Consider the following 16,656-nt stretch of genomic DNA (forward strand, 5'->3'; position numbering starts at 1 on the left):
AAATAAGAGTAATTTTAAATATTTTATTAATTAATTACATAATAATTATATATTCATTTAATTATATTGTAACATATATATAAAGTGTAAATAAGTAAAAAATAAAAAATAAATATCTTATTCTAGCCAAAATAAAAACAAACAAGACTTTCTCAGAAGACAAAATATTATCATCAATACTGTGAAAATGTCATTTTTCCAATAAATATCAATTGAGAAATATTTCACAGGAGGGTTGATAATTTTGCTTGCAACTATATATATATATATATATATATATATATATATATATATATATATATATATATATATATATATTTATTTATTCCACCCGACAATCGCCATCAGATGGCAAGCATTGATGTCAGGCTGCTTTCTTACCGGCAACTTTATTAACTTGGACTTAATTCTATTATAACACATGCCCTCAGTCTGATCTGAAATCTAGTTACTTTCATGTTGATCAAAGGCTCCAATAAGCAGATGAACACGTCTGAATCAATGCGAGAGATATGAGCTCTGAATTCATAATAAACAGCCCATCACAAACATGAAAGTGTCTGTGCAGGACGCCGTCAGGATTGTTTTTTTTGGCAGCGTTTACATGGATACATCACAATTCAACACCCGCTGTCTTCACCTTCTCATCTTCACGTATTTACCGCAAAACAACCTTTAAAATTGTCAGGCGCGCCGTCCTTTCCAAATGCCACGTTTATCGGCTGCTTGTTGGCAGAGCAGAGAGAGATCAGTCTAATAGATTGAGCCGCTTTTGATGATTTTATCCTGTATGCAAGAAGGCTTTTTGAAGCAGGAGTAGATTGAGGCACAACAGGCCCAAAATGCAGCATGTGGAAAAAGAGCATTTGATGGACCACAAATAAGTCACATCTCAGAGGTCTGGGGATGATCGCTGTATTAGAAGGAACACTACACTTTTTTTTAGGGAAACAGAGTCCTATTACGAGTTTTATTAATATATATTTTTATTTATTTTTTTTAACCCATTCAGCTAATCTTCGGTTCTGGTGGGAGCACTTTTATGCCAGCAGCTAGCTCTCTGCAACTCCCACATGGTCTCCTGCTAAAGCTAAGCAGGGCTGCACCCGGTCAGTACCTGGATGGGGGACCACATGGGAAAGCCATGTTGCTGCTGGAAACCAGCAGGGGGCGCTCAACCTGTGGTCTGAGTCTTAATGCGCCAGTATAGTGAAGGGGACTCTATACTGCTCAGTGAGCACTGTCTTTCAAATGAACCATTAAACTGAGGTGCTGACTCTCTGTGGTCTCTGTTAAAAATCAAATAAAGAAGAGTATTTGCCCACTGTCCATCATGGCCTCCGAACCATCCCCGTATCAAAATTGGCTTTACCACTCTGTCACCTCTCCACCAATCAGCTGGTGTGTGGTGTGCGGTCTGGCGCAATGTGGTTGCCATTGCTTTATCTAGAACTAGGTGAATGTTGCACACTGGTGGTGGATAAGGAAATTCGCTTTCATAAGCGCTTTGAGTGTCCAGAAAAGTGCTATATAAATGTAAGGAATTATTATTATTTATGCATAGATCATTGAATTGAATTTGACCATTAGCATCTCACTCCAGTTTTGATCATTTTCCTATTTAAAGCTTGAATCTTTGTAGTTACATTGTATAAGTTTATATTGAAATTTTATATTATTATATGCAGATTGGGGCTACATTTTTTTTGTCTGCAAGATTATTACTAAATGTATTATAATGACATTTAATTTAAATTGTACAGTAATAAACGTCTAATTTAATATACTGTATTATTAGTATAAGTATTATTAAATATATATATATATATATATATATATATATATATATATATATATATATATATATATATATATATATATATATATATATATAGGTTTTTTTTTTATAAAAAATCTACATCTACATTTTTTTATGTCGTTGTAATACTATTATTTGATATTTTAATATTTGATAATTGTGAAATTAGGTTATTTTACTTAAAATTTTTCCCAAGTGATGATGATAAAAGAGCAAGGATCTTTCCTATAAAATCACAGAATTCACAGTATATCCAATGTATTTTTTTCTTTTGAAGAAAGTCTTATTTATTAAAATTTTCCTCGAATAAAAGCAGTTTTAACTAATTAATAAAAAAAAAAAATAAATACACACATATATATATATATATATATATATATATATATATATATATAAATAATAATTTTATTTTTAAGTTGGCTACAGAACAAACAATTATATTAAAATTGTGCTGGAAAACTATTTGACATATATTTATATATTTTATATATAATATTATTATATATATAATAATAAAACAAATTGTGTTATTCTTATTCTATACTTATAAATAGTATTTAATTATTTAAAAAGTAAATATTTATTAGGTTTATCATTTGCAATAATGCCATCTAATCCAGGCTGTCCATACATTCACAAACACACTGCTGAGAAAAAACCATGACAAAAAGCAATTTCATAAGATTTCAACACCAGACAAACTTGGTTCCAACTATAGATTAAAGTAGGAGATGACTGGACGAGACAACATTGCAAGCCATAAAAGCCCATAAATCCACACGTAATCCTTAATGCCGAGCCTTGAAAATTATATCTATGTTGCGCAAGCTATCTTTCATACAAGTCCATTGATAAAAGCGGCCTGTCAGACTGTTGAAACGAGATGTTGTCGAGTCATCCAGCCAAATGAATTCAAGCGCTCTCAACCTTGAGAAACGGACATATTCATTTTGGGATGTTTTGTGCTCTTCAATTAACCTGAATGCGGCCTAGCCTTGGGAGTCTGTGAATGCTAACGCTAATGAATAGCTCCGATCTTCTCCTTTAGATTCCTGCCAATAAACATTCCATTAGCTTCATGTCCTTGAGACACACATTGGAGGAAAAAAAAAGAAACAAACAAAAACGCTTTTTGGATAAATAAGTTCCACAGCAGCGATGAGATCAGACCTATCTCTTTTAGACGGGAGCAAAACCTGAAGTCTTGGCGTCCTGGCTTTCATTCAAGAGCCTGATGTTTGGGATTAAACCTGAGATTACAGAGCAAAAAAACAGCAGCTGCGCAGCTCAAGGCCAAACACTGAAGCAGAAACACTGAAAGAAAGAAGCGCTCAGACATCTGCCTCTGACTAACACATACACTCTGCATTAAAAGATCACTTGTGTATTTCTGCGACGCCTCTTTAATGAAAGCTCACACACTCATAATTACTAGGTTGGGGTGACTAACCTGCTACTGATGTTATATTTTAGCTGCTTTTAAATTATTATTTGTTAGAGGTGCACCAATCGAGTGAATAGACACCGGAACAGGCCACTATTTTGCTCCAAATGTCTGTGTTTTTTTGGTAATTCAGTCGATGTCTGATCTGGACTTGCACATAAACTAAGAGGCTGTTTAGACGACAGCTTACTCAACCAAAAGATGTGCTTCACTACAGCGGAATGAACCGCTAACTACTTTCACTATGTTTTACGCAGTAAATGCCCTATAGCACATGTCTTTGGACTCTGGGGGAAACCAGAGCACAATTAGGAAACCCACACCAACAGGCGGAGAACATGCAAACTCCACACAGAAATGGCAACTGGGCCAGCGGGACTTGAACCAGCGACCTTCTTGCTGTTTAACCACTGTTAAAAGAAAAGCCTGAGTGTGAACTGACCTTTGCGGATGCCGGCGTAGCTGCTGCTGAGGCCGTTCCTCTTCTTGCGGTGGCGGTATAGCCAGATGCTGAACACCATCAGGATGATCCAGCAGGCGGCGCCGATGCCCGCGATGAAAGCCGGCTGACGCACCACGTCTGAGATCTGCTGGGAAATGGTGTTATCGTCGTCCAGCGGCGGCGGGAGAACACGGCCAGAAGAGTCTGAAAAAAACACACAAGGAGAACATGACTTCTGATGACAACCACAGCGCTGGTGCAACCATTACTGCTGATGATTTTGAAAGGTAATAGTCTGTAATCCCAATTTAGTGTGACAAGTATATCAACATATTAAATAAAATATAGTTAATAAATATAATATAATGGTACATTAATGTAAGTAAATTAATGTAATTCAAAGATAAAGTATGCTTGTTAAAAAGAGTAATATGCTCATTTGCAAGTCAACAAAAAAGATCAAACAAGCTTTTACACATTATTATTAAAATATAATGTATTAACAGTATAATAATAATATAATAACATATTATATATATATATATATATATATATATATATATATATATATATATATATATATATATATATATATATAATAATGTAATGCCTGTTGTTAGAGACCCCTAAAACCAAAATATGATCTTTTAAAATGTATAATAGGGGCTCTTAAATATTTGAGGTTATATTACCTGTATAAATAAACAATAGAAATAATAAATTATTTCCAGAGGCAATGCATTAAAAAGACAATTATTATCATTTAAAATAATGTTTATAATTATAACCCGCAACCAACCATACTTCTACAAAAGTGATCAAATTCTAGTTTCATCCAGGCGTTTTTGATAACGCAAATAATTTTCCCACTTACTGATGTCATAAAGCAAGGTTAGAGTTTGAATCCAAAGCAATAACAAGCAGTTCTGGGCTTTTTTATATATATATTATGCAAAATATGAATTATGAATGACAAGACGCAGTCTGCAAGAACTGCAACCAGCAAGGCTTTTATTTTTCACATTAAAGAGCCCCGAAAGAAACATCATTCTCTTGACTTCACTCTTTTCCTCTCTCTCGGTTTCATGTGGGCGTCGCTTTCATCTTTTCCACCGTGTTCAGTATTTGTGTCAGTTCTTCAGGTTCTCCTGAAGCTGCGGTGTGTGTGTGTGTGTGTGTGTGCTTGTCTATTGTTTTGGATGTGACTGTGGCTCCGCTGAGAGGCCTGAACAGCACCGGTGTGGAGGATGCAGAGATGCAAGAAAGCCCACGGTGTGACAAACGCTTCAGAGAGCAGCATCCTCTGCTTCCAGCGGTCACAGAAACACACGGAGGAGAATTCAACATCAGTCGCTGTATCCTTTCATTCATCTCACACTGACTGCACTTCTGTAAAACCCCTGCCTGAAAATCTGCAGCCGAGGTTACAGTTCAGTCACGTACTTACAAACACCATTCAGGGTGGAAAAACTATTAGTATGACCTGAAATTCAATAGCTAATACTGATTCAAAAGAAATAGCCACTACACCAGTGCAAGGTGTGAGGTCAGTAAGATGTTATTACATTTGCTGCATTTATTTTTTTGATTGATTGATCTCTTACGAAATATTTTGAATATATTTCAATGTAATATTGATTTACTATGAAATATTGTTTTTTTTATTATAAAATGTCATATATGCCTGTGACGCAAAGCAAGATTTCCAAAATTGCTCTATTCTTTAGTGTCGTATGATTTTGTTTTAGTGGTCAAGGAACATGTCTTATTTTTAACGTTGCTGTAAACATTTGTGCTGCTTTATATTATTGTTTGTTTATTTAAGCAACAAACAAAAGAAAATTGATCCATTTAATTGAAACAATAACAATAGAAATATTAATAATAATCCTTAATATTAACAAATTATTACAAAACTAATATGGTTAGTTAATTATTATTGTGTGTTATTCTATTATTACTTTAATATAACATAATTATAATTATTATTATTCATTCAGTTTGGGTTTAGTCACTTTGTTAATCTGGGGTTGCCACAGCGGAATGAACCGCAGCGGATGCCCTTCCAGCCGCAACCCGACACTGGGAAACACTATTATAATTATTTGAATATAATATTATATTATTATCATTGCTGGGCAAAGATTAATTGCCATTAATCGCATCCAAAATACAAGTTTTTACATAATATATATCTGTGTATTAAACATATTTATTATGAATATGTAATACACACTCATACATAAAGACAAAACTATTAAAACTAAATATTTACAGATATTAAAATGTAGATATCATTTGTATCATTATATCTAAATATAAATAAATAATTTCTCAAATATATGTGTATCTTTATATATGCAATAAATATACACAGAACATCCACGTCCATTTTCTTTTCGGCTTAGTCACTTTATTATTCTGGGGTCACCACAGCCGAATGAACCGCCAACTTATCCAGCTTATTTTTTTATGCAGCGGATGCCCTTCCAGCTGCAACCCATGACCGGGAATCAACCATACACACTCATTCACACTCACTCACTACGGACAATTTAGATTACCCAATTCACCTATAGCACAAGTCTTTGGACACAAGATGCAAACTCCAAACAGAAATGCCAACTGAACCAGCCGGGGCTTGAACCAGCGATCTTCTTGCTGTGAGGCGACAGCACTACCCACTACGCCACCGCGCTGCCCAGAACATCCACATATATTATGTTAATACAAACTTTTGATTTTTGGATGCGATTAATCTTTGCACAGTAATAATTATTATATAATACAATCATAATCATTTTAACAAAAGACACTGCTGCTCATGTGAAGAAATAAGTGTTGTGTATCATTACATATTTCAAAAGATCCCTGCACAATTTGAGAATTACAATAAAATAGACTGCAATGTCAAGCATTGCTAGAATTAATAATAGAAAATGTTAGTGGTCAATTGGCGATTGATACAATTCTGGTCCTTATAACTATTAAAAATCTTGCTCTAAATTTGAGAATGGCATCACTTTAAATCAAAGTTTGTAATCAGTTTTTCGTAAGGCAGCAGGATTTCGAAATACTATGTAATTTTTTTATTCACTGTAAACTTCCCTCTGCCAGCAGCGTGATTGGCATCTTATTAAAAGCAGATCTGCATAACCGGATGGTCTGTTATCCACTGGCACAACACTCACAATCACCTCCATTCAGCTCAGTTTAACCACCGCCACCGATGACTGCAGGCTGAACAAGTCAAAGCTGGAGATTCATGGAGAAATCCACTCTGAGGACGATTAAAGGCTTTGTAAAACTGCACTACATATGACGTCTCCTGTATTCTCGATGACTCTGATAAGGTTGTTTTTGTAAATTACATACTTTTCAGTGTGTAACCACAAGGCAAGTTACAACCATGCCATTCACAAGTGTTTCAAAGCCAAGGCTCAAACAAAATGCATTATCACAAACCTTTCCAAAAGGGTGATAGAAAGGCCTTGAAGCTGGAATGTGTTTGTTGGATTTCTGTAACCTGTTAACAGCAATATCAACCATTCATATTGTGTTGTCCTGGAAATAAAGTACCCTGAGATTGGCTAATATTAAGCAAAAGTATGGCTGTGTAGAAAACACCTTAGTGCTGTTAATATGGCTTAAAAACCTTTATTCAAATTTCTTTTCTAATTATAAGCCTATACTTCAAGGGATCTCAGCAAGGATCTTTTTTATGTATAGTAGACATTTAATAGATGTCTAAAAGACGTCTAAACTTAGAAGTCTTGGCTAAAACCAGGCTAAATTTGGGCTGTCTGTGAAAATCAATTAGACATATAAGAATAGCCCAAAACTAGACATAATGCCATCAAATACACACTTCGTAATCTGTCTATTTGATGATTAGTCTAGTTTTGGGTTATTTGTAGACGTCTATTAGATCTTCATCCTTAAAAGACCATTAAAAACGCATCAGTTATTTTTTTTCCTCCACATTTCTTCCAAGTGTCTCAGTATTAGTGGAGGTCAGTGTACTGGCATTGAATAACAGCAGTCAGACAGGGTCAGCGGTCTCTGTTAATCAGACTCACCAAGCTGGAAGGACGTAGGGTCGCTCTTGACCCCGGGTCCGGCCCCAGTGCCTGCTGCCACCTCTAGCCTGTATGTGACTCCTGCCACCAGACCAGGAATCAACACCGAGTGTGTAGAACCATCCACTGTGCGGTTGATGTGGTATCGGCTTTCATTACCAAGACACCAGATCTGAGGGAGGATCAAAGAAAACATGACGAGCGGTTAGCAGATAATAAAACATTATTTATGCTGGATAACAAGTCGGTTGGGGAAAGAGTAAGCCTTTTAAAGTGATACTAGCATACATTACCCACCTAATAGTCTGAAAAAAGCCTTAGCATTCTTTACTATTATTTTTTACCACATTTTAAAACAAGATAAATGACTTTAATATAAGCAAATTACATTAATAAATGTATAGAAATCATATAGAGCCCATACAAACCTTTAAAAAATAATACTATTTATAAGTGCATTAAATTATTTTATTTTAAAATGTTAAGCATTAAAGCAGAAAATATTGTTAACATCACAGAAAGCATACACACCAAAAAGTGTATTTAAATCATATTATTATTGTTATTATAATTAGCATTATTATTATTAATAACAATCCCAATAATAATATTAATAATACTAACACAGATAACATAGGAAGCATACACTCCGATAAGTGTGTTCCAATTATTATTATTACTAGCATTGTTGTTATTATCTTAAAATTTATTATTAACAGCAATAATAATATTTATAATATTAACAACACTAACACATAAAATATAGCAAACATACACTCTGACAAGTGTTTTCAAATCCTTATTATTAGCACTTTTATTATTATTATTAACAGCAATAATATTTATAATAATATTAATAACACTAACACATATAATATAGCAAGCATACACTCTGACAAGTGTGTTCAAATCATATTATTAGCGCTATTGTTATTATTAATATTATTTTAACAGCAATAATAATAATTATAATATTGATAATAACACAAATAACATAGAGAGCATACACTCCGACAAGTGTGCTCAAATCATATTATTATTAGCATTATTATGTTATTACAAGCAATAATAATATTTTTAATAATATTAATAACACTAACACATATAATATAGCAAGCATACACTCCAACAAGTGTATTCAAATTATTAATATTAGCTCTACTATTATTATTATTATTATTAACAGCAATAATATTTATAATAACAAAAATAACATTGGAAGCATACACTACGACAAGCGTGTTCAAATCATTTTATTATTATTAATAGCATTATTATTATAAACAGCAATAATATTTATAATAATATTAATAACACTAACATATATAATATAGCAAGCATAAAATCCTACAAGTGTGTTCAAATCATTTATTATTAATAGCATTATTATTATAAACAGCAATAATATTTATAATAATATTAATAACACTAACATATATTATATGGCAAGCATACACTCCGACAAGTGTGTTCAAATTATATTATTATTAATAGCATTATTATTATAAACAGCAATAATATTTATAATAATATTAATAACACTAACATATATTATATGGCAAGCATACACTCCGACAAGTGTGTTAAAATTATATTATTAATAATAGCATTATTTTTATTAACAGCAATAATATTTATAATAATATTAATAACACTAACATATATTATATGGCAAGCATACACTCCGACAAGTGTGTTCAAATTATATTATTATTAATAGCATTATTATTATAAACAGCAATAATATTTATAATAATATTAATAACACTAACATATATTATATGGCAAGCATACACTCCGACAAGTGTGTTAAAATTATATTATTAATAATAGCATTATTTTTATTAACAGCAATAATATTTATAATAATATTAATAACACTAACATATATTATATGGCAAGCATACACTCCGACAAGTGTGTTCAAATTATATTATTATTAATAGCATTATTATTATTAACAGCAATAATATTTATAATAATATTAATAACACTAACATATATTATATGGCAAGCATACACTCCGACAAGTGTGTTCAAATTATATTATTATTAATAGCATTATTATTATTAACAGCAATAATATTTATAATAATATTAATAACACTAACATATATTATATGGCAAGCATACACTCCGACAAGTGTGAAGTGTGTTCAAATTATATTATTAATAATATTATTATTGTTATTGCAATTAGCATTATTATTATTAAAACAGCAATAATAACATTTAGAATTAAAAACATTAACACAAATAACAAAAGCACATTAAAGAATTAATACAAATATTTAGACAAAATAATTTTTATATAAGCATAAATTTAATGCAAAGTGTTGTCTAACAATAATATAAAAACGATAACAAAAAAACTAGGAGTAATTAATATTAGTAATAGTAATGTTGTTATCATTTGCGTCAAAAAACTACTTTTAAATGGTTAAATAGAGTAGTGTTTTGATCAACATCCTTTAAAGACCATTATAAAAGCATCAGATGTTTGTGTGTGTTTGTGTAAATAAATAATGTACAATTGCCCTCAAATTATTTCTTCAAAGCTGGTTTGTAAATCCATCTGTACATCTCCCGTCACCCCTCCTGCACGAATTCACAAGCTATCATGTAGCAGTGAAGTCGAAAGATGTCATGAAAACAAGATTCAGCAACTCCATCAACACTCCCTATCAGCGGTGGACGTCCAGCGTCTCCGTCCTCATGTCAGAGGTCTGTTTTCCCTGAGCAGGAGATGCAGTTCTCTTTGTTTTGATTGGGCGCAGTGAACCCTGCTCTGTTTCCTCCTCTCGGGAAGCTCAGTCAGCCGTGCGTCCAAATGAGCGTCAAAGTGAGAGTGCGGAGCCCGAGATCAGCGACCCCTCACCCTGACACAATCACAGGCCCAGCAGGAAAGCCGTTCACTGGGGCCAAACGTCATATAAGCCCCTCTCTGATCACCTGACTTCCAGCACACACGTCTACACTGACTCCACAGAAGCACGCCAGGAGAAGAAAAGAGCTTTCCAAGCACCTCTTTTTTGGCCAAAGTTAAAAGACAGTGCTGGTGTGCATGCAAGTCCTTAAATAGTTTGACTTAGGGGTATCTATAAGGGGGGAAATATTTCTGAGGTCAAGGGATTTCATTAAGAATGTTGCATAAACATTTTTGTATCAGTATGTTAGTCTTAGAGATATCTAAAAGCTAATATGTTCCTAAACAGTGAAAGAATGTGCGTTTAGAAGATATTTACAATTAGCAGATGCTTTTGTCCAAAGCCATATAAAAATGAAAATTTACTCACCCTTAACCAGATTTTTTTAAAAATTATTATTATTTTTAGAAGACATTTTGACAAATGTCGAAACCTGTAACCATTGACTTCCATAGTTTTTGCTTTTCCTACTATGGACAGTTACAGATTTCAACATTTTTCTAAATATTTTCTTCTATGTTCAACAAAAACCAAAAAACAACTCTGATTTTGAACAAAGTGATGGGAATAATTTATTTTTGTGTGTGTGTGTGTGTAGGTGTGTCTGTGCTTGTGTGTGTGTATCTGTGTTTGCCTGTGTGTGTGTGTGTGAGTGTATATCTGTGCATTTGTCTGCATGTGCGTGTGTGCGAGTCTGTGAGTGGTCTATGTATTTGTGTCTGAGTGTGTGTTTGTCTGTGTGTGTGTTTGTTTGCGTGTGTATCTGTGTGTTTGTCTGTGCGTGTGAATGTGTAACAACAAAAAACAACTCTGATTTTCAACAAAGTGATGTGAATAGTTTACTTGTGTGTGTGTGTGTGTGTGTGTGTAGGTGTGTCTGTGTTTGTGGCTGTGCTTGTGTGTGTGTATCTGTGTTTGCGTGTGAGTGTATATCTGTGCATTTGTCTGCATGTGCGTGTGTGCGAGTCTGTGAGTGGTCTATGTATTTCTGTCTGAGTGTGTGTTTCTGTGTGTGTTTGTCTGTGTGTGTGTTTGTTTGCGTGTGTATCTGTGTGTTTGTCTGTGCGTGTGAATGTGTAACAACAAAAAACAACTCTGATTTTCAACAAAGTGATGTGAATAGTTTACTTGTGTGTGTGTGTGTGTGTGTGTGTGTGTGTGTGTGTGTGTGTAGGTGTGTCTGTGTTTGTGGCTGTGCTTGTGTGTGTGTATCTGTGTTTGCGTGTGAGTGTATATCTGTGCATTTGTCTGCATGTGCGTGTGTGCGAGTCTGTGAGTGGTCTATGTATTTGTGTCTGAGTGTGTGTTTCTGATTGTGTTTCTGTGTGTGTTTGTCTGTGTGTGTGTCTGTTTGCGTGTGTATCTGTGTGTTTGTCTGTGCGTGTGAATGTGTAACAACAAAAAAACAACTCTGATTTTCAACAAAGTGATGTGAATAATTTACTTTTGTGTGTGTGTGTGTGTGTGTGTGTGTGTGTGTGTAGGTGTGTCTGTGTTTGTGGCTGTGCTTGTGGGTGTGTATCTGTGTTTGCCTGTGTGTGTGTGTGAGTGTATATCTGTGCATTTGTCTGCGTGTGCATTTGTGTTTGTGTGTGTGTGCGTGCGAGTCTGTGAGTGGTCTATCTATTTATGTCTGAGTGTGTGTTTCTGCGTGTGTTTGTCTGTGTGTGTTTGTCTGTGTGTGTTGGTCTGTGTGTTTGTCTGTGCGTGTGCATGTGTAACAACAAAAAACAACTCTGATTTTAAACAAAGTGATGTGAATAATTTACTTTTGTGTGTGTGTGTGTGTGTGTGTGTGTGTGTGTGTGTGTGTGTGTGTGTCTGTCTGTACAAAGTCTTTAACACTAAAATTAATACTAAGATTTTTTTCAAATATGGTTTCAGGGGAACTTTAACCAAATTAAGACATTCCTAAAGGCTTTGGAGAAATAAAAAAAACTGTGTGTTGTCATTAGAAAGTGAGGGTCTTCAGAGGATCCTGAAGTTTTCCTGAGGCACAATGTGGCAGGAAAAGAAAAGGTTACTAGAAAAGTGATTAGCCAAAAATCTTCCTCCGCCCAATTTAACAAGCATGAAATTACTCAGTGGCTTTCCCTGCTACTGCCTGAAAACATTTACCTGGGAAATCAACTGGGACTGAGCGGCTCTTCCCGTCAGCCGCAGCATACAAACTAACTGCTGAAACACCACAAAGCCATTAAAAGCTGAGCGCCTGAGAGGAAGAGCGTACGAGATGGGCTCTGTTATCTTGTTTGGACATGAAAAGGAGAATAAATAAGGAGAAAGAATGGAGAGGAGCTGGGAAATTGTTGCTGGAATTATATTTGCTAGTTTGAGGATGACTACAAATACAAAGCAAATGCTAAAAGACCCACAGTGCCAGTAAAAATGATAATCCTCAGACATAATAATCTGAAGAAAAGCAACGCAGCATGTTTATAAAGGAACAATTTGGTTGGGGAAAAGCATGCCGTGTACAATAATAAAATGCAAAACCTGCTGCATTATATTTGAAAGAAAACAAATACTTCATAACATTATATGCATATATAATTTAAGAGCATAAATAAAATATATAAACGGTACTCAAATAACAAAACCAGAATAGCACAAGAATAAATAGCTAAAATATTATTTTAAATAAAATAAATTAAATTAAAATTAAATAAAAATGTATTTGTATTTCATTTAAATTCACATAGAAAAGAGCTACTTTAAATTAGTGTAGCATCTAACAATGTAACTTTTCATTTATATCTATTTATCGTTATTATTTTAGTGTTATTTATTTTTAATAGTTGACTTTAATTGTTGAATTATAAATGTGTATTTATCTTTTCATATACAGCAAGCTATATATATTTTTCTATTAATTTTGATTTCATAAATTAAAGAGATTGCCTAATTGACTTCTTTATTGTGTCAACATTTACATTTATATGACCAAATTTACATTCATACATTTTCTTTTCGGCTTATTACTTTTATTAATCCGGGGTTGCCACAGTGGAATGAACCGCTTTCTTATCCAGCATATGTTTTACGCAGCGGATGCCCTTCCAGCTGCAACCCATCACAGAGAAACATCCATACACAGTCATTCACACACATACACTGTGGACAATTTAGCCTACACAATTCACCTGCACCGCATGTCTTTGGACTAAAACCGGAGCACTCAGAGGAAACCACGCAAAGCCAGGGAAAACATGCAAACTCCACACAAAAAGGCCAACTGACCCAGCCGGGGCTTAAACCAGTGACCTTCTTGCTGCGAGGCGATCATGCAAACCACTGCGCCACTGTGACGCCTGACCAAACATTCATTCATTCATTTTCTTGTCGGCTTAGTCCCTTTATCAATCCAGGGTCGCCACAGCGGAATGAACTGACAATTTATCAAGCACATTTTTACGCAGCGGATGCCCTTCCAGCCGCAACCCATCTCTAGGGAACTAACCAAACATGTGTTTGTTTATTATTATTTATATTTCTTTTATCCATATGTATGGTTTGTACTGTTTATTTGAGGGAAAGAGAGAGACAAACTTCTAGATTGTTATAAATGCATCATTGTAAATATACTGATTATTATAAATAATTATTATTGTTTTATCCTAAAATGTTGATTGTTATATGTACAGTTTATTCTGATCTATTATTGCTTTTACTGCTACTATTTACCGTGCTTCTCTGTTTTTATATATAGTGTAAATGTTCTTTTTATTGTAAATTTTATAAATGCTTTGCCAATATATTTGTATTGATGCCACTAAAGCAATTTTTGAATCTGAGAGGAAGACAGTGTTTCTTTCATTCATTTAATAATTCATTCCACAGCGGAATGAACTGCCAACACCTTTTTTTAGACATTTTTAAGACCATTATAAATAAAATTTTAGACTTATACAGGGCTAGAATTTGTTTTTCAAATATCCCGGCTAGAAAAGATTTCTAACCTGTCAAAAAATGATTACAATTTAACACATTTAACAAAACAATGATAATAATTAGCTTGAACATTGTATTACTATTTAAATATATCGAATTTCAAACCCTATAACCTTTAATAAGAATAGAACAAACTGGAATAGCTGTCAATTGTGTCAGTATACAAAATTAATAATAATTTAATAATAAAAAATATCAGGTTAGTATCCTCAGCCGTAAATAAATGGAGAACTTTTAAGCAAATGTTACTGTCGGGAAAGTAATTCAATGCTACTTTTAAATGAAAAGTTCTATTGTGGTGAATTGTTGGGGATTGTATGGGTGTTAATGGCCAGATTGGGTAGCTACTGTATACATGAACAAATGAATATTAAGACCAGTTAAAACAGGATTTAAGACCTACAACACAACATTTAAGTAGATTTAAAATGTTTTAAGGCCTAAAATTTTGCTTTTAAGATGCAAGACATTTCAAGAATTTTTAAGATCCCGCGGAAACCCTGGAGACAGAGATGTTGGTAATTATATAAATATTCCCAATATGAGCGCGTCTGAGGTTGTAGTAATGCCCTTTATGAACCACTAGGTGGCAGCAAGTCACAACACCAAAATTCCCCTCAATGAAAATCCTCCCATTAACTTACCCGCTAAACTCCCCTCATTCATTCAGAAGCACACCATATTCTGAATGGAGCGTGTAACTAAGTAAATATATTTTCTCTTTCTCTTCCTATTTCCTCTTTTACTCCAGCACTTCATTAAGCTGAGTTTTTTCGTGTTCCCTTTGTCTGTTGTGTTTGGGTTTTACCTTGTACTCCTGCACAACGCCGTTCTGCTCCTCCTCTGGCGGCGGTTGCCAGGCGACCAGGACTGCTGTGCCGTTGTCTCCACTTCCTGTTACGGTGACGCCTCTGGGAGCAGCGCTGGGAGCTGAAAAGAAAACACAAATTAAATTCTACACACCTTACAATATCAACCTGCATTTGTGGATAATTACGCCTGATAAATTCTAATATACATATTTGATATATTTTTTAAAAATTCGACATTTATCATAATTTAGAAGAAAAAGTATAATTATATTTTAATTGTAATTTAATTATTTATAATTGAATTGAAAAAAGTCACAATAATAGCATTTTTGCATAATTAGACACCATAATATTTATTGTTAATCATAAATTACTAATTTCTAATTTATTTCCCAATTCGACGTGAATAACATTTGTTCAACACATTTCTAATCATAATAGTTTTAATAACTCATCTCTAATAACTGATTTATTTTATCTTTGCCATGATGACAGAAAATAATATTTGACTAGATATTTTTTAAGACACTTCTATACAGCTTAAAGTGACATTTAAACGCTTAACAAAGTTATGGTAATTAGCCCCTTTCACACAGTAATGCCGGTAAATATAGGGAAATTTCCGGAACGACTTTACCGGTAAATTCAAAAAAGCGATGTACACACAGGTGAGGACGTTATGGAATTTTTTCCGTAACAGACCATTCACACATCCAATCCAAAATACCGGTAAATTCTGACATCAATAACCAGAAATGAGTTTTAAACGGCTGCGCTTGTATTTGTAAACATTTGACTACATCACAAACTCTGTGGATGGATCAGTATTGTGAACAACATCGATGAAAACATGTAGAGGAACACTTTCACATCGAGATGTACATGATATGTGTGTGTGCTGGTGCTCACAGGCTGCTTTACGTGCCCACACGACACGTCAAGCAACTGAAGGAAGAGTTTAAAGGTAAACAAACAATGGCTTATCATACGCATCTTATTGATAATTATTTACACAGTCGGCATTGAGAAGGAACATAGAAACGTTATCAGACTAACATCTAGCAGTTAAATGTGTCTGGTAAAATACTCAAAGGCTTTTATTCTCATAAACCGTGTGGACCTGAATGCTACTGACTGTTCTGATTGGCTAAAGTAGACATCTCACGTCAGCACGTTCTAGAT

The 16,656-nt window shown here is 33.9% G+C and overlaps 1 protein-coding gene across 14 annotated transcripts in view; it reads right to left on the bottom strand.

Annotated features, from left to right (window-relative positions):
- The window catches only part of robo1 (roundabout, axon guidance receptor, homolog 1 (Drosophila)), a 545,238-nt gene that overhangs the window by 41,501 nt on the left and 487,081 nt on the right, over positions 1 to 16,656 (bottom strand). For all 14 annotated transcript variants that reach the window (XM_073922742.1, XM_073922741.1, NM_001365167.1 and 11 more), the window contains 3 exon segments: positions 15,471 to 15,592; positions 7,785 to 7,956; positions 3,706 to 3,909 (listed from right to left, as the gene is read on the bottom strand). In XM_073922742.1, coding sequence (XP_073778843.1) covers positions 3,706 to 3,909; positions 7,785 to 7,956; positions 15,471 to 15,592 — 498 coding nt within the window.

The sequence above is a fragment of the Danio rerio genome, chromosome 15, assembly GCF_049306965.1.
Source record: "Danio rerio strain Tuebingen ecotype United States chromosome 15, GRCz12tu, whole genome shotgun sequence".
NCBI classification, from domain to species: Eukaryota; Metazoa; Chordata; class Actinopteri; order Cypriniformes; family Danionidae; genus Danio; species Danio rerio.